General features: G+C 37.0%; 1 protein-coding gene across 1 annotated transcript in view; it reads left to right on the top strand.

The window, feature by feature from the left end:
- prkcaa (protein kinase C, alpha, a) overlaps nucleotides 1-26,848 on the top strand; it is a 278,370-nt gene extending 251,522 nt beyond the window's left edge. The window contains 2 exon segments of the mRNA XM_030136372.1: nucleotides 3,600-3,740; nucleotides 21,884-26,848. Of these exon segments, the coding sequence (XP_029992232.1) occupies nucleotides 3,600-3,740; nucleotides 21,884-22,048 (306 nt within the window). The 3' untranslated portion in view covers nucleotides 22,049-26,848.
- The last annotated feature ends 1,112 nt before the right edge of the window (nucleotides 26,849-27,960 follow it).

The following is a 27,960-nucleotide window of genomic DNA, read 5'->3' as shown; positions in this document are numbered from 1 at the left end:
CCATTGCATTAGTAGGCTTTTTTTTTTTTTTTTTTTTTTTTTTTTACAGATTTGGCTTTTTGTAAAACTTCCTTTTCTTTCAGGGATAAGAACGTGGTTTCCAAGTACTAGTTTGCTACATGGTAGTTAATGATTCCTCAACCAAAGTTTGTCAGACTTTATAAAATATCTGTAAACCTACCCTAAGTAGCAAAAGAAAAAAATACATACATATGTGCCTGCTGAGAAACATGGAAAATAGATAAAACCTTGTAGAGCAGTTACACTTTTATCTGTGACCACGATTGCAAAGCACCTGTAAATTTGTCAAATCTTGACTGTAAGAATCTAATAAACAATTTAGTCAGAGTCAGCTTTATTGTCAGCTGTACAGAACATACCGAAGACTGAAATTGTCTAGGTCTAAGGCCCACAATGCAGCAAGGAATATAGTAAAAAAAAAAAAAAAAAAAAAAAAAATTGAATACAACTATAAACATGGAATATGACTGTGACAAAATAAAGTTTCAACATATGGCACTTGTCAATATCGTCTACTGCACACTTGTTGCCTTATTTATTATTATTACCATTTATGTCATTTGGTCAGTTCATTTTTTTTAATGTTTTTTTTTAATCTTTTTTATTTTTCTATTATTTTATGTTTATTGTCTTGTGCGGCTGTACATTTGAATTTCCCCTTTGGGGGATTAATAAAGCTTATCTTATCTTATCTTATCTTGTCTTGTCTTGTCTTGTCTTGTCTTGTCTTGTCTTATCTTATCTTTCTATGTCCAACATCTTATCTTCTGACAGATCAAAGTTCAAAGTGACAATAGTAAATTGACAGGTGAATTAGTACATTATTGTTCATCAATTACATGTTGTTCTTATGTTCCATCATGTCTTAACAGCAGAACTGTAAACACAAAAAGCAATCAAGAGCATGGCATCAGACCTGCACACCTGGCAACATAATTGAAATGACAAGTTGAGGAGTCACAAAATGTAAAATGTTGAAACCGCAAAGCAATTTACATTTTCCGCTTGGTTTGCTTGATCAAGTCATGTATGATAAAGCTGCCGTAGAGTGGAATATAAAGGATGTTTCATTCCCACATTGATAGTCACACTGAGCCAACCTGCCCAAGACGCCTAAGCACATAAAGTATGTTTATCACACATGTCATACACCTTAGGAGAGGTGTCAAGGTGACCGAGCTGCATGTTGAAGTGTGCATCACAGATTAGGGATTTAACTGAAGGCTCTTGCATGTATGTGCATGTATGTTTGTGCTCTCACCTTGGATGTATGATTTAGAAGTTATACTGAATATTACACCAATGGAAGGATGTCGGCTTATTGTAACATTTAAGCCAAATCAGTAAAACACAACACAATTCCATTTCAGATTCTAGTGTGTTAGTCATTTTGTCCTTGGATTGGCAACACTGAAATCCACAAGGCTCTCCTCTAGGTTGACATGACTTCTTTTCATTCCTAGAATCAAGGACAAATCGCTGTGCTGAGGTGCAAAATATGTGTGTAAACCCGAAATGATTGAAATTCAGTAAACACAAGCAGCATATAAACATTCAGACAGTGATTATGTTTCATTATAGGCAAGCAGAGCTCTGAACTTGTCAACAGGCCTGTTTTATTTCCTTCTCCAGGTCAACACATATTCTGCTTATCATCATCAGCGCAGTGTATGTAATGAATGGCAAACATTACTGACAGTACTGCTGCTAAGATTAAATTTGATCTCTAAGATAAGTCAGCAGTCTTATCTCATAGCACAGGTGCCATGCCTCATTCCTTTGTACACTGTCAAATAAATCTGGGTTTGTAACTTTGGAAACATTAAAATTGTTCCCACATAATTTACCAAGGACATATTTTGTTGTTGATGCTTTCAATCTTGTTTTTTTTGACAGTAGGGGTCTGTTTTTTCTGCAGTGCTACTGAAAGTGGGAGCGATCCTAAAGGCTAAAGGATAAAAAAATATATATTATATCATCATTTTCAGACCCATCTGGTTCGCTGGCCAGGGTTCCTGCAGGGTCTTAAAAAGTCTTAACACTTGACTTTACAAATCTGTATTTAATAATTTATAAAAGTCTTCTTTTTTTAATTATACATTTACATAAACATGTAATAAGACATAAGGAAGCACACAGACACAATACAAAAAAAATTACACAACAAACCTTCAGACCTATTAAACACAAAAAAGAGGAAAAAAACAAAACACAACAACAACAAAAAAATAAATAATATTATCAGCTCCTCTTTACAATGCTCAGGGCTGATTAAGAGTTAATTTATAAATATAAAAGTATTTAAAAGGTATTAAATGTGATATGTTTGATCTTAAGTTCAGTTGCCATAAACCTGTTTGCTGTATTGTGTTTAAATGTGTCTGTTAAATGTCCAAGCTGCAAAGAAAGTAACATTTGTCAACTCAGTGCCACCCGTTCCAACCTGAAAATTTATATTGAAATTAGGAATTAGTTATCGCTAACTATGCAGCCCCCGGTGAGAAATGATTCGTAATGATGGGAATCAAAGCATTGAAGAAAATAAATACATTTTCCTAAATTCTAGGAGTCCTGAATTTTTGCCAATATGGCCATGAAATGGGCATTAAATTCTGTTGTAAGTATTTATTTATTTATTTGTTTATTTAGCAGGGACAGTACACATTAATGAACATTTCTGTAAATGTGCCGGTATAAGCAAAAAAGCTATTTTTCTGCTGTTGTCCCTGGATAAGATGTAAAGTACCAGCATTCATAAAATTAGAAACATTTTAAAAATTAAGGCTACACCCACACATTACATAGCATTAGTTCACACACATACACATTACATACATACATTACATTGCAGGCTTAAAAAGGTCTTAAAAAGTCTTAAATATAACTTGTAGAAACCTGTAGGAACCCTGGCTGACCCTTATACTGACCTAGAAAAAAGTAGAAACACATTAAAGAACATATCATTGAAATATCACATCAGGAAACAAATCGTTAGAAATTAGACTCTCATGAACATTAGACAGTTTGTCCAGACTTTAACCTTCAAACACCTGAACAGCTACAGATGACCAAAAGCATCTACTGATCCAAAATAATTAACAACTGTTTATCGATACATGTAAATAATTCAGGTTAAATTCCGTTTCTCAGCTTTTCATCGTCACTAATTATGACCCATTTGGACGTTCAGAGGTTCCATAGTGAACGTGGAAACACTGTTATGATCAGTTAATGATATATTTTGCTGAACAAGTCATTTTTTCTTCAGTTTACTCTGTTTTGATATAACAATGTATTGTTTGTAAATCAATTATTGGAAAACACTTAAAAAATTTAAAAAACAAAAAAAAATGGAAGATGCAGAGAATTATATTATAATAAATTGTGATAAATTGCTTTTAAAAGATCAAATTTGGAGAAAATTCAGTCAAAAATATGTTGTTTTTGTTTAACCCCTGTGTTCCCTCCTAAAGTCTGTACCTTTATGAAGAGCAACAAATCCGAATATCTATCATATTTATTATCATGGGTGATCTTTGTTCTAACTTCATGTCACCTTTGGCTCTTTTCATGAGCAGCTGATGACCAAGCACCCGTCCAAGCGTCTAGGCTGCGGCCTCGAAGGAGAGAGGGACATTAGAGAACACGCTTTCTTTAGACGTATCGACTGGGAACGCCTGCAGAACAGGGAAATACAGCCGCCCTTCAAGCCCAAAGTGGTGAGTCCTGAACGCACACATTTACACAACATGCATGGATACATTTGGATGTCACTGTCCAGACCAGTTGAGACTGTGGTCAAAGTTATCGATCAGGGGAATGTACGGTGGCTGACAAGGGCCAAACATATTGCAATGGCCAGTGGCATCTCAGTTGGAGAAAACAGCTGCAAGTACAGAAACGATGCAAATTCACAAACTCAAACACAAGTCTAAACGAGGTACAAAAAGAGGAACGTGGTGCAAATGAAAAAATGTGCTGCAAGACACAAAAACAAATGCATAATCATCAAATGCTCTGCAAATAAAGAAACGATGTAAGCCAAGAAAACATCTGCAAACGAAAAACGCTGCATAACCAGTCAGTACAACAGAAGTGCTCCAAACCTGTAGGGGGCGCTGTCAGCAAAACAGCTCAATGCAAAGACACACAGGATGGAGAAGGAGAGGAAGAACAGCTGACTGACAGTGTTTCAGACTACAGTGGGAATAAATTAACCCTTTCATGCACGAATTATGAGAACCTTCATCAAGATTTTTTTCCTGAGTGTTTTTATTCCTCTTTAGGCATGAAAAAAACAACGCGATTGAAAATTTTCTTATGAAAAATACATAGATTTTAAAAAAGTAAAAAAAAAAAAAAAAAACCATTTAAAAAAAAATAGTAATAATAATTTTAAAAAAATTCTTAGGAACCTATTTTTCATGAAGTTGCAACAATGTCCACTCAGCTGGACACCATGCATTTAATTTTTGAAGTGAAGAAACATGCATTTACTGATAATTGCATGAAAACTATAACTATTACACTCAGGGGAGATCTACACAATGTTACCAATCCATGTCAGAAACGATATGTAAAGTCTTAAAACTTTAATAAAGATATGTATTAAAAAAAAAAAAAAAAAAAAAATCCATGAATATACAAGAGAACAGCTGTAGAATAACTGTCCACTATAGTGACCACTATGCATGAAAGGGTTAAAGTTACAGCATAGCGCGGTCATGTGACTTTTATTAGATTCTATTTGACACTAGTCTTTTATCTATAAACGCTGCCCCCTACAGGTTTGGAGCACTTCTGTTGTACTGACTGGTTATGCAGCGTTTTCGTTTGCAGATGTTTTTTTTGGTTTGCGTCGTTTCTTTGTTTGCAGAGCATTTGATGATTATGCATTTGTTTTTTGTTTCTTGCATTTTTTCATTCGCACCACATTCCTCTTTTCGTACCTCGTTTAGACTTGTGTTTGAGTTTGTGAATTTGTATCGTTTCTGTACTTGCAGCTGTTTTCTCTGAACTGAGACGCATCGGGCCATTGCAATGTGTTTGGCCCTTGTCAGCCACCGTAGGAATTTATTATTTTAGTTCTTCGTGACACAGAGGGTATATTTCTGCTGCTCATGTTCCCTTTTTTTTTCCCTGTAGCGCAGGTACATTTTTGTGCCTATTTTAGTATTTTGTTTGCTTCCTAAGCATCACATTTAGAAGAAAAACACAGTAGGAAAGTCACTTGCAATGCCACAGTGCTTGAAATCACTAAATACCTGACGTACCCCAGTATGCCTCCAGTCCTTGCACGCAACCCCCTTGGGTGTAGTTTGTGCTCTCACCATGGGTCACCTTATTAGCACCCTCTGCCTCACTGCCATTGTGTTTGGGTCCTTTAACTCTGTTTGTACTACAGAAGCAGTGCCATCCTTTTGTTTTGTTTGGGCCAGAAGCTTTCAACAATATATTTCAGAATGTAGCCAGACTGTACATGAGATCTAATTAAATAAAGGAAAAAAAAGATGTTAGAAATTGCAGTCCACGTCATGTAGTAATTAATGGAAATGGGTTTCATATTACCATGTCTTAGAACATAGTAGGGCATTAGTGACTTCAGATTTTTTTCAGTCGAGTCGACTGTTCGTATGATGACATTGTCACATTGACAGCGGAGGAACAACACAGACACACAGCCGTTCAACAATGAGCAACTTGTACTAACGTTCACTGGAACATGAACAATGTACAGTAAAGAGCAGGATAAAAAAACAAAGACACAAGTATCAGCAGTCCTTCTCAGACATTTAACCAGAGCAAAACATAGGCTAACACCTTGAATTTTCTTTTAAATTTTAGTGAACAACATAAAATGGGAAAAGGTTAAGACAATGGCAGCCATGACACCACAGTATGTTAGAGAAAAGACTGCATTGTCTGAACTAGAAGCACTCGAAGAGCGCAGACCTCCGCCAAGGCAGATCAGTGCCCCCCCCCCACCTCCACACCCTCAATCACCACTAAAATTTAATCGTTTGTTCCTTGTGCCAGTATCAACATTTCCTGAAATTTTCATCCAAATCTGTCCATAACTTTTTGAGTTATCTTGCACACAGACAGACAGACAAACAGACAAACCAACGCCGACAAAAACATAACCTCCGTAGCGAAGGTAATGAAATAGATGAAAAGAATAATCCAAACACACTGTCTGTCCATATTATTATTCAGTATTGGTTGTGCTTACATCAGGGGTGTCAAACTCATTTTAGTTCAGGGGCCACATTTACCCTAATATGATCTGAAGTGGGCCGAACCAGTAAAATAATAACAATGAAAAAAGTAAAATAACATTATGATAATTTTTTACATCTACAACATTTCCTTAAAAATCTGAATAACATGAACAACTTGAAATGCCTTAAGAAAAACATGCTAAAAAAAGTGCAATTTTAACAATATTCTGCCTCAGTTTATCAGTTTATCATTTATACATGTGCATAACAACTTACATTATTATTACAAATACACAAAACATTTAGCAACAGGCAGAATGTTGGTAAAATTGCATTTACTCATAATAATAATAATAATAATAATAATAATAATAATAATAATAATAAATCACACTTATACAGCACTTTTTTGGACACTCAAACACACTTCACAAACAAAGAAAGCAAAAGGAACATTCTCTTAATACTTTTCAGGTTGTTCATATTTTTTTCAGATTATTTACATTTTTTGTAAAAAGGATAATTTGTTAATGCATACATTTTCATGTAACTTTACTTTTTTACACTTAAGCAAAGCTAAAATCTGCTGTTGTCATTATTTATAGGATATTATGATACTATTTTACTGGTCTGGCCCAATTGAGATCTAATTGCTCTGTATGTGGAACCTGAATTAAAAGGATTTTTTACACCATTGATTGTTAATATCTTCAGTGTAATTTTTGCATTTCACAAATTCATCCTACGGGCCAGACTGGACCCTTCGACGGGCCAGATTTGGCCCCCGGGCCACATGTTTGACACCTGTGGCTTACATGGTTAACAGAACATTACATAGACCATAGTTTTTCTAGATCACAGTCAGTTTAGTTCCTACTCTGAGTCGTCTTCTTCCTTCAGTCTTGGCCTTACACTAGTGATGTGCAGGTCGGGTGTATTTTTTTTTTTTTTCAACTCGCTTTTTTAAAATTTATTTAACCTTTATTTAACCAGGAAGTTCCACTGAGATTAGGAATCTCTTTTGCAAGGGAGACCTGGCCAAGGTAGCAGCCATACAAAGTCCAAACAACATAAAACACATACATGATACACAATGAACTATAAAACACACTAACAACTATTCAACCATAATGTCATCAAGAAAAACAGTGACATTCCTCCTACACTGCATTCTCCATGATACTTTTAAAATCATTTAAAATCAGCTTTTGTGGAATTATGTGACCCACTCCACAAATAAAGTGACATTGTTTGGACCTGACCCGGGTCTGCTGATCTGCACATCACTACCTTGCGCTCCATGTTTTCATGTAGAAAGATGAGAGTATCGACATGCGCTGAATGAAGGCTCGTGTTGTCGGGTGATGGAAGGGAGAGAGAGAATAACACATGACTAGTCAACTCCTCCAAAGTAATGTCGACTTGTGCCACAGACGTCGACGCATCGACAAGTACAAGTAGTACATAGTGCCTGCCGTTTACTCACATTAACTCAATTCTTACAATAAATAAATAAACAAGATGAAATGAATCCAATTGAGCTGAATGTATGTGCACAAATGAGAAAACATGTGCTTATTACTGGTTATACTATTTACTATTTTCACTTATTATTACTGGAACATGCATTTTCTATCATTTTTGTAAATCACTACAAAAAGAAAACTGAAAAACACAACAAAATGCATTAGAAGTGCTCCTCGCAGCACCGGTTCAGTCCGGTTTAAAGGGAATAACTGGCTCTCCTACTCTCAACAAATCCTATTTAAAGACAAAAACCTACAGTGTTACAGTGCTGCCTCTCTTACCCCACTAAAGCAGGCTGGTGAGTATATTCAGCTGCAGATAATAAGAGGAGTACACATGGGCTGAATCAAAATAAACAACTGTAAGAGCCAATAATGATGGAATATTTCAACCAACATGATATGATGGCTCATTTCTGTGCAGATGCAGAAGAACCCAGCACACACGAACACAGAAAACCCGGAACAGGTAGCTGAATTGTATCATAATGTTGGTCTGGGACTACAGTACAAATAATAATAATAATAATAATAATAATAATGATAATAATGATAATAATAATAATAATAATAGCACATGCTGTATATGAACAGTCATTGCATGTAACTACCTACCAGCCCACATGCAATAACCATAGTAGGTAATCCAGGATAATAAACTTCAATGTTAAATACAAGATATACAGGATGTATCAAAAAAACTATACATTTTGAAAAATTAACCTCAGTTCCGCATTTGATAATTTTTTGAATTTTCTTTTATGGACGTCAATAGGTAGGGGATTGGTGGATATTGGTCCAAATTTACAGACCCAGGTTTTCATGCACGAGTGAGCAGGGGAAAATTGCGCAATCCAAGTTAAAACTGGTTTGCGTGAGGTAGCGGTGGGATTTAAATCCAATCAAAGGTCATGGGAGGGGACAATGGGCGTCCATCTTGTTTTCCACAAAATTGCCAGGTTCAACTTGTTTAGGCGTGGAAATGTCACTGAGGACAGGCCAAGTTAGGGTTAGGGTTAGGGTTAACCCAACAAGTTGAATTAACATTGAAAGGCAGGAACAGTTGCCATAGGTAAAGAAATGAAATTGACATGGTGGCCAAAGTGTTAATGCTGTAACCTGGCAATTTTGTGGAAAACAAGATGGATGCCCATTGTCCCCTCCCATGACCTTTGATTGGATTTAAATCCCACTGCTGCTTCGCAGTTTTAACTTGGATTGCTCAATTTACCCCTGCTCACTCATGCATGAAAACCAACGTCTGTAAATTTGGACAAATATCCACCAATCCCCTACCTACTGACGTCCATAAAAGAAAACTCCAAAAATTATCAAATGCGGAACTGGGGATAATTTTTCAAAATGTATAGTTTTTTTTGATACACCTTGTATATAGTAAATAATAGCACTGTGTATTATTAAGTCCTATTGTAGAACTGCATTACAGTAGTCACTTTTCCATTGGACATCTGTGCAAAACTTTACTGATATTCACTAAATGTCGAAAAAACACAAGTGTGTAATGTCGTTTTTCCATTAAATCACAGATGCGATAATTATTTATTATCGTGAGATAACACAAGAGGGCATTCCATAAACATGGTGACAAATATAAATATCTGTTGTTTTGAATCTAGATGCTTGTTACCCATCTATCCCATATTAAGTTAAAAAATGATTGGGTTTCGTCGTGTGTCCACACATATCGTGCGACGTTTGTTTTAAAACTCTTCTTCGCTTCTTGTAAAATCCATCAACATCCTTTTTTTTTTGTTTATTCGACTCTAGTCGCACAAAAAGGTCTTTCCATTGCAGTTTTGTGTGATATATACATTTTGCTACACCTGAAAAACCACCTCTTACAAGCGACAAAATTTTCATTGAAAAACAAGTGTTTTGGCAAATTTGTCATTTTTCCGTTAGGCAAATTTTGATGCACAAGTTATATTTGAGGGTAAATGGAACAGCGACTAGTGTGTCAAGAATTCCTGATGTAATTTGACAACATTTCATTGTAACATTTCCAACAACAGTAGTCGCTTTTCCATTGACCCTCAAATTGTGCAAATATAACCTGCACATAAAAATTTCCCTAATGCAAAAACGACAATTTTGCTAAAAGTCTCATTTTTCGATTTAAAGTTTTTGCGCTGGCAAGAGGTGGTTTTTCAGGCATAGCACAAATGGTATATCACGCAAAACTACAAAACTAGAGTCAGGTGAATAAAAAAAAACGGATGTTGACTGACGTTACAACAAGCGAAGAAGAAACATGTTGCGGTGTGTGTGGACACACCAGGAAACCCAATCATTTTTTAATTTAGTACGAGATAGAGGGGTAATATATAGTAATAAGGAATATATCTGTAAATCAACACCATATTTACGTTCATTGCCATGTTTATGGAATGATTTCTCGTGTCATCTTGCAATAATAAATAAACAAATCATAGCATTTGTGATTTAATGGAAAAACTGACATTACGCACTTCTGTTTTTTTGACATTTAGTAAATGTTGGTAAAGTTTTGCGCAGATGTCCAATGGAAAAGCGACTAGTGTCTGATAGTAGTGCCGAAAATGCATTAAAGAAAAAGGATCACATGTGGGAAAATCTAATTGCACTGTAGTTATGGACTGCGTTTTAGAACCCAGAGAGGTATAAATTCAGCTTTCCTGTAATTGTGGGTAGAGATGGGACTGGAGGAGTGATCAGAAAACTAGGAATCTAGAGGAGCAGGTTGGAACTGAGTCAAATGGCAGTGACTATAGGCAGGCGATTGGTGGAGGTCCAGGGGTGGGATAACTTCAGAAACAGTGAATACTGGCAGAAAACAGTCAGACGGGAGGGGTTTGAAACAGTCCGCTGAAGGTGAGCAGTGGAGAACAGGCTCATTTACTGTGGCGTGAATGTGGGTAAACAGCAAGCAGGTAAAGCAGATGAATAAAACAAGGTGATACAGGGGGTGGAGGGAGCTGGAGAGGAACTGTGACAGAAAATAATTTACTTTTTTTTTATTTAGACAAGGAAATTGATGATACTGTGACCAGTATATGTAGAAAAAAGAAGGTACTATCAGTCATCAGCTTAATGATCTTAGGAGAAAGACAAAAAAAGGCAATAGTGTGTCTTAGGATGACTGACAAATTAATGTTTATTTAATTTGTACAAAATCAGTCATGTTAATCTGATTTGTCATTATTTGCTGAACTGTTTCTCATCATCACACTCATATTTGTCAAAATTAGATCAATCTTGCCACAGATATTCAAAGTATCCAAGTGTTCATTTAACAATTTTAACACAAATGAACACCTAACAAATCTACTCAGTAGTGAGGGACAGTCCACCACAGCGTTTCCAGGAGTGATCTGTGTAAAGAGACCTTTTACATTTGTTATTGTTTTGTATTTATAACCAAAGGAGGATTTCTAAAGGCTAATGTCAGAACAATAATTTGGAGCTGGAAACAGTGAATAGTCAATGAATGAATGAATTAAATCAATAACTGTCTTTGACTTCAGTAGAAACTGTTGAACTTAACATTTGTGTGAACAACAAATGGAAATGGACGTGAACTGACTGTAAAAAATCTAGGTTGGAGTTATTATCATGTTTTTTTTAACTATTATATTTCCTCAAAGTCAGTTTCCAGTTGAGAGGCCTAATAATAGCCATCAGCGGCTGTCGTTCTGCCAGTGCCAACACTTTGTAAAACATCCTAAAGAATAATAAAAAAAGAATGAGTTTTTGACATGAGCAGCATCAAATCCTAAGCTTCGTGTGTACACTTGACTGCATTCAACACACGCTGCACGTACAGTTTATATTTTCCTTTAAAACAATGTGCTGTATATCCTTCCCAGACTGGATGGCTACGTACAGATACAGTAAAACAGCTTCACACAACAAACGTAATTGTTGCATTAAACAGAGACTAAAGTGAGTATGATGTCAAGTGACCCAAGATATGAAACATTATATTGCAGTAGCAGAGCCACAACACAGCTGTAACCTAGGCTGCACATGATATGTGTTATATGGGCCATAAGTAATTTCAAAGCATTGCCCCTGGATGTATAATTAATGGAACATTGATTTATTATAAATGCACAGCTCTTATAGCTCACATTTTGCTGCCGAGTACGAAGCAATTTTGCAAATCCCTTGGGTCTACGCATGATCATGAGGATCTGTGCTGTCCTGTATCTGCATACATGTGCACAAGTACACACACACACACACACACACAGATATATACATACATATATAGATATACATATATAGATATATATATACAGAATCCTACAGGGTTCATCTACATTAACTTTCTAAAAAGAGGCAGGGATGTGAAGTAGGTCACGTAGTGTCTTGTGCATGTGTTTGGTAGTGTTTGAGTGTGTCTGTGTGTGTGTTCCTCCATATTCAGTTTACTAAATTGTAGTTCTCCTCTGTTTCACCCCTAAGGGCTCCGGTACCTCTAATAAGGTGAATTCTGGCCTCTTTGCCTTGGTAGTCCCCTGCTGAGTGGACGTGCTGAAATAGTCTTGTTTGCTTTCCATGTCTATATGTGGGGGTTCATAGATAGTATATGTGGTGAAAATTTAAGAAAATAAATGTTTGCAGACTTAGAAAAGCAGGGGTGTTACACATTTTTGCATGTACACCATGTAGGTGTGTCTGTTTGCTGTATATATGAATACAAGTTTGTTGATGTGTAGGGAGAAAATCACTATCACTATATTCTGTGCTTGTATATTATGCTATCGCAGAATTTAAGAAAGATATATGCATGGAAATATGCATGTACTCTGCAAAGTGCATAGTTTGCATGAGTTTTATTGGAAAAAGAGGAGAGAGATGAGAAGAGAGAACCACCGTAACCTACTCCGTAATGATCAATGTCCATCTCACTGTTCCATGTAATACAGTGATGGTGTTTCTGAGTCCATTACCACCAAATAGCAGTCATTATACATCTCCCTCTCACTGTTTGCAAGGTCTAACCCTGTCTCTTCAATCCAGTCCACCTCCTCCACCTTTCTCCTTGTGCATCTATCCCTCGCTCAATCTCACTTCATCCGCCTGTGACAGCTGTGGAATTGCAATCAATACACTGGCTGCACCCAGCTGAGTGATTCTAACCACCTGTGTCTGTTGGAGCAGGGCTTCAGACAGCACATAGGACAAAGTGTGTGGGATAGCATGAGTGTCAGGGCAGGCTCAGTGTTGATCCATATTTATAGTGCTGGATGCTCTCAGTGTGCATCCATTGACTGCAGGTAATAAACAAGCACACACAGCATAATTAAATGTCAGACAGATCGACATACGCATGTAAAGTGTTGGGTATGAAATTAGGTGACTTTCATAAGAACATCCGAGTCAATGCCCCGATATTTCACACCCACTTGTGGATGGCTGACCATCGTTATGGCTAAAGGCAGCAGGGAGGTATGGAGAAAGTAGGTCAAATAGGAAAGCTGCTGATTTATAGTGATGGGAGCAGTGAATGGAGGGAGGGGGCAGAGCAAAAAAAAAAAAAAAAAAACAGGGGGAGGACTTAGTCACTTCTCAAAAGTCTTGGAACATTGTTCAAGGAAGGGTTGCGCATGCCTGATGGGATACATGGACGCAGACACCAACACGCACACACATATTACACACGCTCAAAAAATGATGGGAATATGGATGAGTTGTGAGTCACTGTAGCTGTAAGAGAAGGCACAGATTGGACTGAGCATGTTTGCCTTTCCTCTTTTAGCTCATGGTACATAAGAGGCAATATTTTGTGTTTGTTTATGTGTTTTTAACAATTATTTGGTTTCTATGCACTGTTTAATTCATGCAATCTCATGTGTGTCTTTTTTTTTTTTTTCACTTTTGTATATTCAAGTCCATACAGTAACTTTGAATTACACAGAATATATTTTATTTTATTTTATTTTTTTATTAGCAGGGACAATACACATTAATCAACATTGCTGTAAATAGATCAGACATTGTACTGCATCATCCCAAAAAAACAAAATTAAAGCATTTAGGTTACAATTACATTTGAGTTTTAAGTTAATCAGGAGAGTTAACATCTGGAAGGACAAACTCTGTGGATAAAGTGTGTGCAGCAGCCCAGTGAATAGTCTGTTATGCACTGATTTATGTCTTTTTCTTTGTCTGTTAATTAGTAGGCCTTTTAAACTAAATAGTTAGAAGAAAAACCCAGAGGGTGCATTTCAGAAAAACCTGTAATACATTTACAGATTCATGTATTAAGCTGTAATTCTGGATCAGCGCATGAAAAATACTGCTGTCCTACTGTTACTAGTGTCTGTCTCTCAAAGGATCATAAAATACATGTCAGTTTCAGATTAATGATGATATCCTGTAGCCTACTGTTACTGACAAGACAACAGTTTAACAAAACAAAGCGTCAAGAGATTATGACAACAACAGAGAGTTTTCCATTCCAGTAGCTTCAGGGAGAGAGAGAGTGAAAGAGAGAGAGAGAAATAGTCTTGGCACAACTCTTAATGGAGGAAGGTACTCATTTATCATCCTAAGTAGCTGAGTGTTCTTTTAATATGCTTGAGTGCAGAGGCGTACACGTCTGTATGTGTGCTGAGAGAGGGAGAGAGATTAAAGATGAGCAAAAGTAGGTCAAAAACCCATGTAGGACACTATGTCACTGTGTATGGGAGGCTGTATCAGCAGCATAATAGCTTTGGTCTCATCCCATAAGGTTTGGCTGAATCATACAATGAGAAATTGGACCCAAAGGCGTGCTTTTCCAAAAGGGCATGTTTAACTCTATTAACATCTCTCACTGCACCGGTCAGTATACATGACAGATTTTTAGAATACCACGCCACGGTTCATTGGTTAATTGTTTTATTATATTCCTGCTGAGCTTATCTCTTAGGGGCGGATCTGCTAAGATTCCAATTCGCAATGTAGAATTTTGCGCGTGGGGTTGAACCACGGTTTGCAGGTGATTTACGAAGAGTGGTTGCGTAAACGACAAAAGGTGCAAACATGTTGGAGACACGCCTATTTAAATGAGGGTTTTTCGTGTTTTTTGTAGTTTGTATTTGTATTTATTTATTTAGTTACAGGACAGTGTGTATTGGCATTAGTTACAAAGAATAAGATTCATGCACCAGATTTAGCAGAGAAGCTAATTTCCATCTGTTGTCCTGGACGAACGATTGCTGATTTGCTGCATAGTGAGTTTGGAAAGACGGAAGCGCGAAGCTAAATTCGACCCTATAGAATTAGAGGTGTTGGTAGATGAAGCAAATAAATACTTAAATGAACTACGGCAAAGAAATCTGACGATCGCACAAAGGAACGCTACATGGGAGAAAATCTGTGAAAAAGTACAGGGTGGGGAAGCAAAATTTACAATGAACATTTAGTTGTTTTTTCTCAGCAGGCACTACGTCAATTGTTTTGAAACCAAACATATATTGATGTCATAATCATACCTAACACTATTAACCATACCTTTTCAGAAACTTTTGCCCATATGAGTAATCAGGAAAGCAAACGTCAAAGAGTGTGTGATTTGCTGAATGCACTCGTCACACCAAAGGAGATTTCAAAAATAGTTGGAGTGTCCATAAAGACTGTTTATAATGGAAAGAAGAGAATGACTATGAGCAAAACTATTACGAGAAAGTCTGGAAGATACTATTAAGGAAGAATGGGAGAAGTTGTCACCTGAATATTTGAGGAACACTTGCACAAGTTTCAGGAAGCGTGTGAAGGCAGTTATTGAGAAAGAGGGAGGACACATAGAATAAAAACATTTTCTATTATGTAAATTTTCTTGTGGCAAATAAATTCTCATGACTTTCAGTAAACTAATTGGTCATACACTGTCTTTCAATCCCTGCCTCAAAATATTGTAAATTTTGCTTCCCCACCCTGTAAATACTGTTGGTAAAACGATGCAAACAGTGGATGAAGAGAAAAGAAGATATGAAGCGAGCTGAAGAAGAACAAAAGAAAAATTGGCGTATAATAGAACGTCAGTGAATAAAACAGGTGGGGGTGCAATGGATGAGATGCCTCTGACCAGCACTGAGGAGCATTTGCATTTGACCGACTCCAGATCTGCTCTGACTTCCTCCAACAGCTACAAAACAAGGCTGGATAGGCCATATGTTTTAATGAGTGTTTTCTCATTCATTCCAAAAATGGTCACACGAGGGTAAAAAATGCGTTCTCTGCATCTTGTTTCAGCGTTTCAACATCTCATTCTTGCGACAATAACCGCAGCCATGTGTGCACAATTACGCATACAAACCCTTTGCACTTCCCTTTGTGACGTGTCAAATGTAGACGCAGTTTCTATCAGCAAAATTGCTTTTGGGTTTGATAAATCACTTTGTGTGTGCTAAATTAATTTATTTACATTGACATTACAGGTTAACACCCTATATTACATATTCATTGTGGCAAACGTACTAACTGGTTGCAAACACACTATTTTGCACCTTTGAAAGACGCAACCCTTAGTGCGCACTGTTAGTAAATCAATTTGTACATTTTTTTGTGTGTGCAATGAGTTTGCACACATTTTTATACATGCAAACCTTTAGTACAGTGGTTCCCAACCTTTTTTTGTTTGTGACCCCATTTTAACATCACAAATTTCTGGTGACCCCAGACATTCAAAACTGAAATGTTTTTTGCGAAAATTAATTTGTTTTTGATCATGTAATAGTTTGCTATATTATGTTGCAAATAAACATTCCTTTTAGATGACATTTTGTCTATATAATGTATATTATTACAGACAAAGGCAGAAAAGCCAGGTGTAGATTACTGCACAAAGTGAGAATTTGATTTTCCTTGGTCAGGATATGTACAGTCAGTCCAGCTCGTATTTACAAGGCTGACAATTAATACTGAACAAACAAGAACTCAAACTATGAATTGTGAAAGAGCTGCAGCATCTGAAACTGACCACAATGAACATTTGAAAGATAAGCAGTACCACAGTGCTTCAGTTTCAGCTTCAGAGTTTGTCATGTCTGTTATGGATTGGTATTGTCTCTGTCAACTCATCATATAGTTTTTATTGGTAAGTTTTTAGTTTTTATCAATTACTAGAAATACAGGCGACCCCAAAGTTGGAAAACAGTGCTTTAGTAGATCCGGCCTATAGTATGTTTTGTGCAGACACTTTTAGGAACAAGAGGCCAGTGTCACACAGAGTAAGTGAATTCCGATCCAGAAGGGAACATTTTGGCACTTGCTATCGTGTGTGTGGAGGTCAGAGTGAGATATGTTTGCTCCACTTGAGCGATGGATGGTCAATGATGGATAGAAGAAGACAAGTAGACACAGAGACAGCAGTTAAAGGAAGCTGGCTATTACCGATCAGGTTTCTGCTGCTCTGTTGTGTGAAAGAGTACATTCAGAGATGGAAGACAACATACACACACACACACATCACATCACATTGTCTCCCTGTCTTGAAGTGTGCGTCCCTCTTTCGGCAGACTCTGACAGTGGTAGTGGCTTAGAGCGAACGTCACCGGTATGTGACAGCAGTCAGATGAGGAGGCTTTAGAAAACCTCACACATAGACAGACACACGGAGCGTCGGTGTCACAGTGTTTTTATGTTCTCTTGTGCTCACTTATGTTAAATCACCTGACACTGTTTTGTCTGGCCTCACCGATAGAAAAACAAAAATAGGAATGTCTGACGCTTTGTACTGCAACATGCTTAAGCTGCAAATATGGATAGACGTGCCTAAACAAAGACAAGCACATGATGGATCACATTGACAATAATGGAAATACAAACAAATATACATAAACAGACTGTAAATGTAGGTCAGCTAAAGCCAGGTCACAGCTGGTTCTTGTAATGCAACGCCAACAATTATAAGAAGAGCAGACAATAACGAAGGGCTCTTTTTACCTCCGGCAAGGAGGTTATGTTTTTGTCGACGTTGGTTTGTCTGTCTGTCTGTCTGTCTGTCCGTGTGCAAGATAACTCAAAAAGTTATGGACGGATTTGGATGAAAATTTCAGGAAATTTTGATACCAGCACAAAGAACAAATCATTAAATTTTGGTGGTGATCGGGGGGGGAGGGGGGGTTGGGGGGGCATTGATCTGCCTTGGCAGAGGTCTGCGCTCTCCGAGTGCTTTTCTAGAAAAGACAGCGCAGACCTCCGCCAAGGCAGATCAGTGCCCCCCTCCCCGATCACCACCAAAATTTAATCATTTGTTCCTTGTGGCAGTATCAACATTTCCTGAAATTTTCATCCAAATCTGTCCATAACTTCTTGAGTTATCTTGCACACAGACAGACAGACAAACAGACAGACAAGCATGGGGGGGGCACCAATCTGCCTTGGCAGAGGTCTGCGCTCTCTGAGTGTTTCTAGTCTTAAAATGTGGAGGTTTTTTTTAATGGTAGAAAAACAACAGATCTGTTTTTCCAGGAAAATCTGTGATCATATTGATGACACCAGCCGAACTTGATGTCTCAAAAAAAAAACCTTGTGTCTATCAGTCAGTTCAGCTAAGAAAAACATAACTGTATAACAACTAGAAAATGAACTGGTAATGTGATGCAGAAGCACATGTCAGAAGCTGCCAAGAGGGATGGACTTATAGGAGTGTTTCTACAAATCAATAGATGACAGAAATGTCACTAGAGGAGGTTAAGACACATTAAACCACAACGGCACATGATATTCTTGGACTACAGAGAAGCTACTTTATATTTTGTGGCTAAACCATACAAGTCTACTTCACCATGTTGTCTTTTGTTATGCTTTTTTTAATACCTTTGAACAGTAAGAGAAAGGACTGATATAATGTGAAACACTGCTTTTACATTTATGAAAACAGCTCTTCTGGTTTAAGTCACCAGCATTTATTTCTATGACAACAGTTCAGAGAAGCTATGGTAGCCATCGCTCTTTTTTCGTATTCACATCAGAGCCTCATAGCTTTTGGCTTCACAGAGTCATACTGACAGCCAGCTGCAGAACAGTACCTCCCGAGGGATCATGAAAGCTTATTAAATGGTGCACTGGGTCCTTCCAAGTGTGTGTTTGTGTATATGTGTGTGGATGTGTGTTTAGGTATGCATCGGTTTGTGCAAGTGAACACAGTGTAGGTGGACTAGCTGATGAGGACAGAGAGGAATAGTTTATGCAGACTTTTGTGTTTCTCCCTCCTTCCCCTGTACACTGATTTATTCTAGTCTTTTTTCCAATGAAGATGGAGAATCTCCAACAAAAGATATCACATGACACTTTCGCTATTCTGTAATTTGGGATATTTTAAGGCTACACTTGAGACAAAAACATACATCACCATAAATCAAATTAGCCTGGTGAGACTGTTTCTTTGTTATTACATAGTGTTGTAAACAGGTATCAGATATGTTTGTACCCTTTTGGAAGGACCTGCTAATGTATCTCACAATAAAGCAACAGAAAAGCAATGAAAAATGAATAAAGCTTATAATATGTTGCAGTGGTCCCACAAATCGGCCAATAATTAGAATGATTGCCATAGCAACAGGCTGTGCTGCACTCCACTATCCCGGCAAATGACCAAAAATGAAAAAATGTCTACAAGAATAAAAAAAAAAGAAGTGTGCAGTATCAACCACCTTAGTGGCACAAACCAATGTCACATGGAATAATAAGGTAATATTTAGTGAAATGCAAATAGCATCCTAAATAATAACTTTATAAACTACAAGTAAAAGTAGAGGCTTTCACTTTGAAAGCTGTGGCCATACATGTCAAATGTGGGCTTTAAGATATGCTAAAGCAACAAATTGAGATGCACAGCCACATCCTGAACATGCACAGTACATGACCTTCATTTGCAGAGAAATTCTCTGAAGTGCTAATTCATCCATCACGACACCTCTTTTTTCCAGGTTTCCGATTTCATTTGATTGTCTTTTCATCACAGAATCATTGAACTCTTTTGATCCATCCTGTGAAATACTGACAGCTTGCCTTCTTTATTTTATGACCTTTTGCATCAATACTGTTGATTCTACCAAGTCTAACCATTGCGAGCAGATGAAGGAAAAAAACACCCACATACATACACAACATATATAACAGAGATGTTAGAGGAGCTGCACCACAGCAGGTCTGCAGGTCAGTGTAAACACAGCATGTCTTGTCACAAAGGTGCTGACACCATTTCCTCTCCTAGAAGTATTCATGGGCCTTGTTTATGTAACACTAGAAACTGTTTTGCAGCTGTGCCACTGTTTATTTGTGTGGTGCATTGTTATTCAGGTGAATGAGATCTAGAGCATGTAATCTGACGATGTTGAAACGACATCCTAGAGGATGTAGCAGTGGGAAAAGTTGGGGATCAGGTGTGAGATGTGTTCTAGTATATTTAAATCCGTCAACAGGGTGAAGTGACAGACCTTAAATAGTACCCTACCAGAATGAAGACAAGTGTTCATAGATAGAAATAAGATGAACTGAGATAAGCATAAATAATCTGTTAGTGAGCTAAACAAATTTTGCTTTGCAGACTTCTTAAAATTTCTTGGTTATTGAAAGATTATAATGGACGTAGTGGAGAAAAGTCAAAGTCATGCTTTAACAACAAAAACAGTTGTTTAGGATGGATTTAAAGGTGGGGTATGAGATCTTAGAAAAACAGTTCGAGCAAGCTACATTTTGAAAATACTCAATTCAAAAGTCCAATTCACCCGCTCCAGCCCGATCCATGCATACTTCATTCAGTGTCCTCCAACACCCCCACTCTTACAGAACATACCTATGTGACAAACGTTCCTACTGATTTATGTTAGTGACAAAACAATTTTTCGTTGAACTTTCCATCCTAATATAGCTAATATAGCCAAGCTCTGGCTTTGTTTCCTGAACAAGTGCTCCAAACCTCTGAGAACGAAGAGGGGGGAGGGACAAATGGCAGTTGAGTTTGATAGACATATCACTGTTCAATCATTTCAGTTGGGCACTTAAAATGATTGGATGGTGTTTTTTCAGTCCTGTCCATTCCACAGGTGAATACATTTTTTTATTTTTGTGTTAGAGCATTTAATTAATTGGTTGTAATCGGGGTGTGAAGGGGATTTTTAAACAATATAGTAAAAAAAAACAATGCTCCAGGAAAACGTCTCACACCCCACCTTTAAAATTCTTAGGATGAGAAAATTATTTCATTCTTAAAATAAGGAAAATCTTTTGGGATATTTATCAAATGGAGCAGATCATATTCTCACTAAGGCTTCAGAGAGCCGCCTCTACTAAAAGGTGGGAACCTATGTTACCTTTATTGTGGCAATAATAATATTTTTTAGTGATGCCAAACCTCCTGTTGTATATCAAAATGCTGTCATCCTACTTCTGACTAGGAATTATACCTACAGTCTTATATTCTGGAGTGGACATTATCTATTTATTTGCCGTGATTGTTATTATTTTCTTTTATTTCCATCCTATATTGCCTATGGAAGTTTGTAAAAATACACATACAGCTGAGAAAAAGGAAAAGAAGCTATTGAACTGTATTTAAATGTGTACATTGTATTGTACAGATAAAAAAGAAAATCTAATGAAAACTAAGTTTAAAAAAAGGAAGATCAGATTTGTCTGCTGATATATTGTGCAAACCATTGTTTTAAGTTGTTATTAGTTACATCTGGCTCAACATCCTATCTTCTTACGACGGCGTGAGATATATTTTCCCATGGAGCTGAATTATCTATTGAAAAACATGCTCGACCAGGTTGTTTTTCTTTTCTAGAAAAAAACGAAATTGTATCCCAGAAACGAGGCCTTTATTCATTCATGAAATTCCTTTTTTGCAGAGCAGATGTAACTTATAATGTTGACAAAGCACATTGTTGTGTTGCCTAGCCCAGTGTGACTATGATGATGTATGTCCTGTGCTTTTGGCTCATTTGTTGAAAACTCCCCGGAAGTGAAAAACCGGATGCATTTTTTCTCAGAATTGCTGTGTGCACACTGATGCTAGTGCTCTGAAATGTCTGTTCCGATTGTTCTGCCTGCTCCGCTCATTCTTTAAGTACCTCATTACTAACTGTCTCTCTTCTCTGCCTTTCTTTTGTGCAGTGTGGCAAAGGAGCGGAAAACTTCGACAAGTTCTTTACACGCACCCAGCCTCAGCTCACACCGCCAGACGAGCTGGTTATTGCCAACATCGACCAGGCCGAATTTGCTGGGTTCTCCTTCGTCAACCCACAGTTTGTACACCCGTTGCTCAACGACAGTGAATGAAAAGCAGGGGGAAACTTCGCTGCAGAACCTCCTTACTCACTGCCACCATCTTAACATCTGACCACGACGTGATCAAGGCCCATAAAACGCTTCTATATGTTGGTTTTTATTCATAAGCAGCATTATAGGGTATGCATCTTTGTTCTGTACAATATCTTTTTCTGTATAGATTAGATCAATATGAACATTTCTTGGTCACTTCAAGACATAACTCCCTTTAGTTTTATTAAGACACATGTAATGTAGAAATTATTTCCTTTTTAATCTCTGTAATTTGTACTGAAGAGCTATTCTAGCAGAAAGCATTGAGACAGAAAGGTGCCAGATTTTGAATATCTGCACCGGAATATAATTAGATTACAAAAATATATGAATTCATGCCAATATATAATATATGAAATTGATTAGCATACTAATATTAATGGATTAAGTAGTTCTAGGAAAGAAATCTGTACAATGTGGTTGCAAATATCAGTGGATAAACAATCATTATCTACAGATTTAGTTGTTGGATCATAGTTTGCTTCAGCATAGACAATTAATACAAAATACACGTTTTATAATGTCTTGAAAAGCCATCGTAGACATTAACAGCCAAATAGAAAGGACAGGCGGTGCAGGCATTGAAATAGCACCTTGTGATTCAATGTTTGTTGTATAATGTTTACAGTTTTTTCCCCATATTTTTACAAGGATGGTGTCAGATTCTGTCTTAGTAGAAATGATCCTATATAATGATCCGTTTTTGATGTGTGTAGCAGATCAACAAAAAAATGAAGAGTTAATAGAATTGAAAATGTGCAGCCTGTAGAATGCATATATGTGAGTTAGATAGGTATTAGAATATGTCAGGATTAGACCCAACTTGACAAACTTAGCCTATCTTAACTGTTGTTATCCTATTTTGCCTGGTTTTATAATACCCACGTACCTGTTTCCTAGCCCTTCCTTGAGCTGCAGATTGTAATTTCCCTTTGTTTATCAATTTGTGCCCACCATGTGGACACCATAAACAGTGGTCATATTAGTGGCAGACTATTCTTTTGTCTACCTTTAAAAAATGAAACCTATAAAGTTTACAGAATGTCATGTTTTGACAACGCTCAGTGTTAACCACTGTGTCTGTCCCACTCTATAATATACCCAAAATGACAAAGCCTATACATTGATCATAAAGGTCTTAACAGAAACAATACGGCATTTCCATACTGTGTTTCAATTCATTTTTTTTTACCATAACGTCAGCTGGTGTCATTGTTTATTCACCTTCCAGCATTGAAGAGCAGAGTTAATACATTTGTCATGCTTCTTGGGTACAGACGATGCAACTCAGAAATACTTTTGCAGAAAGTAACATTTCTTATGACTCTTTGTTGGCCTGAGATTAAACTCTTTTGTTGAGGAGTGCGTCAACATAATCATTATTAGCAGAATCTCTTTTTGTGGTTTTTTTTTTTTTTTTTGCATCCCTGTTTTTGTTCCTTTAATTTTTTACATTAAAATAGATTAGTTTCTACTCTCTTCCTTCTCATACATATTTTTCCATTAGAACAGAAATATTTTAATGTATCAAAATCAGTGTATAACAACTCCTTTGTAAATAATCATGAGTTATTTAAAAAGAGCATAGCAAGTTACAGTTTTTATACCAACACCTGAATGTGCTTTTATTACATCAATTAGATAATCCAATATTTGTATGTGTAAAAAAAAAAAAAAAAAAGAAAAAAGAAAAAAAAAATGCAAAAAAAACTAAACAAAACAAAAAATACCCAGTACAAATCAACTACTAACAACTGGATGTCTTTAATGGAGTCCAGATTTAGCAAGTTGTGTGACTTGTTTTGGAAGATTTATCAAAGCTATTTTTTTTAATCATATTCAATGACTGCAACTTGTGTGTTGACTGGATGTGTGTTAGGCCGTTGACCGTCCCTCTGTATCTGCATGCTGTTGGTAGGCACCATTAATGCACGTGATCAGCTAAATGCTGCATGCTACTAAATATGAAACCCCAAAGAGTTACAACTTTAAAGTGATGCTCCATTACAAGTCTTACTTTACAGCTAAGAGTCACCCCATGCAGTCTGAGAACAGTGGGTGCGCTCAACTTTAAATTATGTCGATAACAATGGACTTCAATAGTAACAATTTTTCAGTGTCAGTGGAAATATCAACTTGCTCATAATCCATGTCTTCCTGTGTATTATTGGCATGTTTTAACCCGGCTATGCCGATGAGAGGTGCGGATTTGATACTCTCTAAAACTTATACAGAGTATTACCATCAATGTGGCCAAATTTAAGTTACATCCAAAAATCACTGAGCTGACAAAAGCAAGACTTAAGTAGATTATAACAAGATATACACAATTCATATTCTGCAGCCTGTTGGTTAAAGTTGTGCAAAATTGAGGAACAGCAGTGGTTTTGCCAAAACAAAGTAGATTACTGTGCAGTAATCGTAAATTGTAGACATGTTAGGTTATACATGTGATTAGGTACTAATACAATATTTCTAAAGTGACACTTCTGCAGATCAGCACTCACAGAAGCTAAATACACATCATAGCTCCTGGGTCCTTTTGCCTACACCTACTTAGAGTCACACAGAGCTCTGGATCCAGATAGGTGGTGAGTTGTGACTTGATACCACTGTTGGTTTCTATACCAGTGGGACCACTCACTCTCCAATGTCTCATTAATGGGGTTTATGTTATAATCTTAATGTTGTGTTTCTGTGTGTAAAACTCTTTTTCTCCTTTTGGCTGTTTATTTTTGTTGGTTTACTGTGGGTTATCATCATTGTCAGTTTAATTCCTCTACCTTTTGTTCTAAGAATTAGAAAGGAATGTTAAAATTATATAACCCAATAGAAAAGTCATATCTGATAGATAAAACTATTGAGACATTTGTAATGTTTTCCTCATGCTTTTCTATTTACTGTACTCTCCTACTTTGTTTCCTCTCATATATTACCTTTGCATGTGCCAAACCTGGAAAATACCAGAACCTGAGAATAGCAGCGTTGCACTAGCTGTAGTCACACTGACATGTCTCTGCGGCAGCTTGTCCCTTTACAGGCTAAGAACTGCCTCAAACTACACCTGTTATGACCACACAACATATAGCATGCTGCCATGAGTACACTTGTGCACATTGTGTCAGTATGTATTGCAATGCCAGTTTCAGTTTGATAGTCGACTCACCATACACCCATGCACTAGGTTTTCCTCTTTTGTAGCTGCCTGTCTAGCCTTGGGCAGAATTGTATCTGAAAAAAAAAAAGAGCACTGCAGCTTGTGGAGCATCTGATTCAACATCGAAAGTGAATTCCTGAAAAGTAAAAGATAATATAATATTGACTTTTTCAGCAACAGTCCTGCCCTTGTCTGAGCCTTTAATAGAGTAGCTCTGTCCCTTTAACAGAATTACAGGCTATACTTATTTTGTCATTTTGGATTTTTTTTTTTCCTACAGATGTATTAAAACCTTTGATGATTTATTTTCCTAATTGTGTGCCTTCCCCTTTATTATTAGAGATAGCATAAGTACATCTTACTGAATCCTCTTCTTTCTTTTAATTCTCCATTTTTTTGTCATTTCACTCATGTCTTTTCTTTTTAAATGTCATTTCTAATATGTATATATATCATTATTCTCATGAATGTGGAAAACATAACGTTAAAATATTCGTTAACATCAATCGTTTCTCTGGTCTGAAAATTGAAAGCACATGTCGTTGACTGACTTTTAACAGCTTTTCCAATCATACACCTACAACTTCACTCATCCTTGTGTGTCAACTTTACCTTTACCTCCCTGTGCCTAATAATAACTGAGTTATTTATGATGTTTAATTCGCAATTACACGGACAATATCAGTTATCGCTGATATGGTGAAGGAGGAATTAAATGATTGATGGGGTAATGCTGAAATGGAATGGAAGGATAGATGATAATGATTTGCATGAAAGATAACCCCTGTGCCTGGTCGTATTGAACCGTCCCTCCCTCCCTCCCTCGTCCGTCGTCTCCTGTATGCCCTGTTTTTCCTCTACCTGCTCCTCCTTCCTCAGTGCCTCGGTCGAGTCAGTCTGTCATCTTAAGGACAACAATGATTTTTACCTTTCCAATCCCATCATCTGTTCTATCCTTAACCTCTCTCTACAGATTCCCTTAATGCACCATAGGAAAGAATTTAGCCAAATGTTTGTTTACATTTTATTTAACATCCTCACCTTTGTGTTGAATATGAAATGTTTAGTTTGACGCATTATAATTAAGTACTAAGCCCTTTGATTTGATCATAAGTATAAGTTTTTGAGGGAGTAATTTGTTCAGATTTTTTTTTTCTTCCTTTTTTTTTAATTGTTACAGTACAGAAAATCTCATTTTAACGTGTTTTGTCCCTGTGGTTAGTCGCTGCTCTCCATTGTGTCCTGTTCGATGTGAAATGAGACAGTCGAAGTTAACTGCCATCTCTAACTCTACACATCACAGGATCAATGATGTGCAGGAATGCCTTATCTCTTAACCTCACAATAAAAGATAGTCTCCTAACTCTCCTATCTTTGTTCAGTTATAATCTCAGCACCCCTGTCTGTGTACATAATGACTTACAGTAGATATCTACATAGACTCTAAAAGAAAGAATATATTGTATTTTGCAAATGGTATATGTTGTTTTCTTCCCTTGTCAGCCTGAAACCTTTAAAATGAGTCTGAGCTACTTAACTTGTAATTGATTGTGTCATTTGTACCTAATGTATGATAATGCAAATAAAAATGGTAAATGAGGTCCACACTCATGTACGCATTTGTATGATTGGTTTACGAGGGGAGTTTCAAAGTAAACTCCATGGATTATATCTTGCACTTTCCATGTACAAAACCTGGTAAAAAAAAAAAAAAAAAAAAACAAGAACAAAAAAGACAATATTTCATTGCACTTCTGATGTGGTATCACTCATTTCCATCCATAGTTGCATTTTTGTATGTGTAAAGTCTTCTCTATCACATCCCAAAGAATCTCAAAGTGGTTCGAGTCTGGACTCTATGGAGGTCAATCCATGAGTGAAAACGACATCTCATTCTCCCTGAACCACCTCTTCCACAATGTTTGTCTGATGAATCCTGGCATTGCCATCTTGGATTATGCCTGTGCCATCAGGGAAGAAAAAGTGATGGAAAACATACGTAGGTCATTCAGTATATTCAGCTGACCTCATTTTAGGGACTCAGAACGTCACTGAACCAAGACCTGGCCAACTGAATCAACCCCAGATCAAAACACTGCCCCCACAGGCTTGTACTGTAGGCACTAAGCATGATGGGTAATAATTGTATCCACCTCTCTTCTCACCCTGATGCGTCCATTAGTCTGGAACAGGGTCAGTCTGGACTCATCAGACCACATGACCTTCTTCCACTGGAATACAGTTCAATATTTATGCACTTTAGCAAATTTAAGCTTTTTGCCAGGGTACTCTGTGTGTTTTCTCAAGTCTGTGCAGCTGTTTACTCCAAATCCTTGAGTTGTTTTCACATTGTGTGTGTGTGTGTGTGTGTGTGTGTGTGTGTGTGTGTGTGTGTGTGTGTGTGTGTGTGTGTGTGTGTGTGTGTAAATGCTCTTTCCCTATTTAACATAGTGGTGAGTGTCTAAAGTTGTTTTTTTTTTTATTTCACCAAATATTTAGTGATTTTTAATTATTTTTTTTAAACACATTTCTTCATCCCTTCATGACAATCCCTCTAGATTATAATAATGTGTCAGACAGTTTTTAACCCTTTTTTACCAGCATCTCTATAGTTGTCTTTTCAGCTTGATGCAGGTCAATAACTCGTCCTTTCTGAAACAGAGTTACATATTTTCCACAACCACAGACTGCTTTCTGATGTGGTTGTTGTTGA

Source organism: Sphaeramia orbicularis, chromosome 1 (assembly GCF_902148855.1).
Source record: "Sphaeramia orbicularis chromosome 1, fSphaOr1.1, whole genome shotgun sequence".
NCBI classification, from domain to species: Eukaryota; Metazoa; Chordata; class Actinopteri; order Kurtiformes; family Apogonidae; genus Sphaeramia; species Sphaeramia orbicularis.
This window is presented reverse-complemented; position numbering and strand designations above follow the sequence as displayed.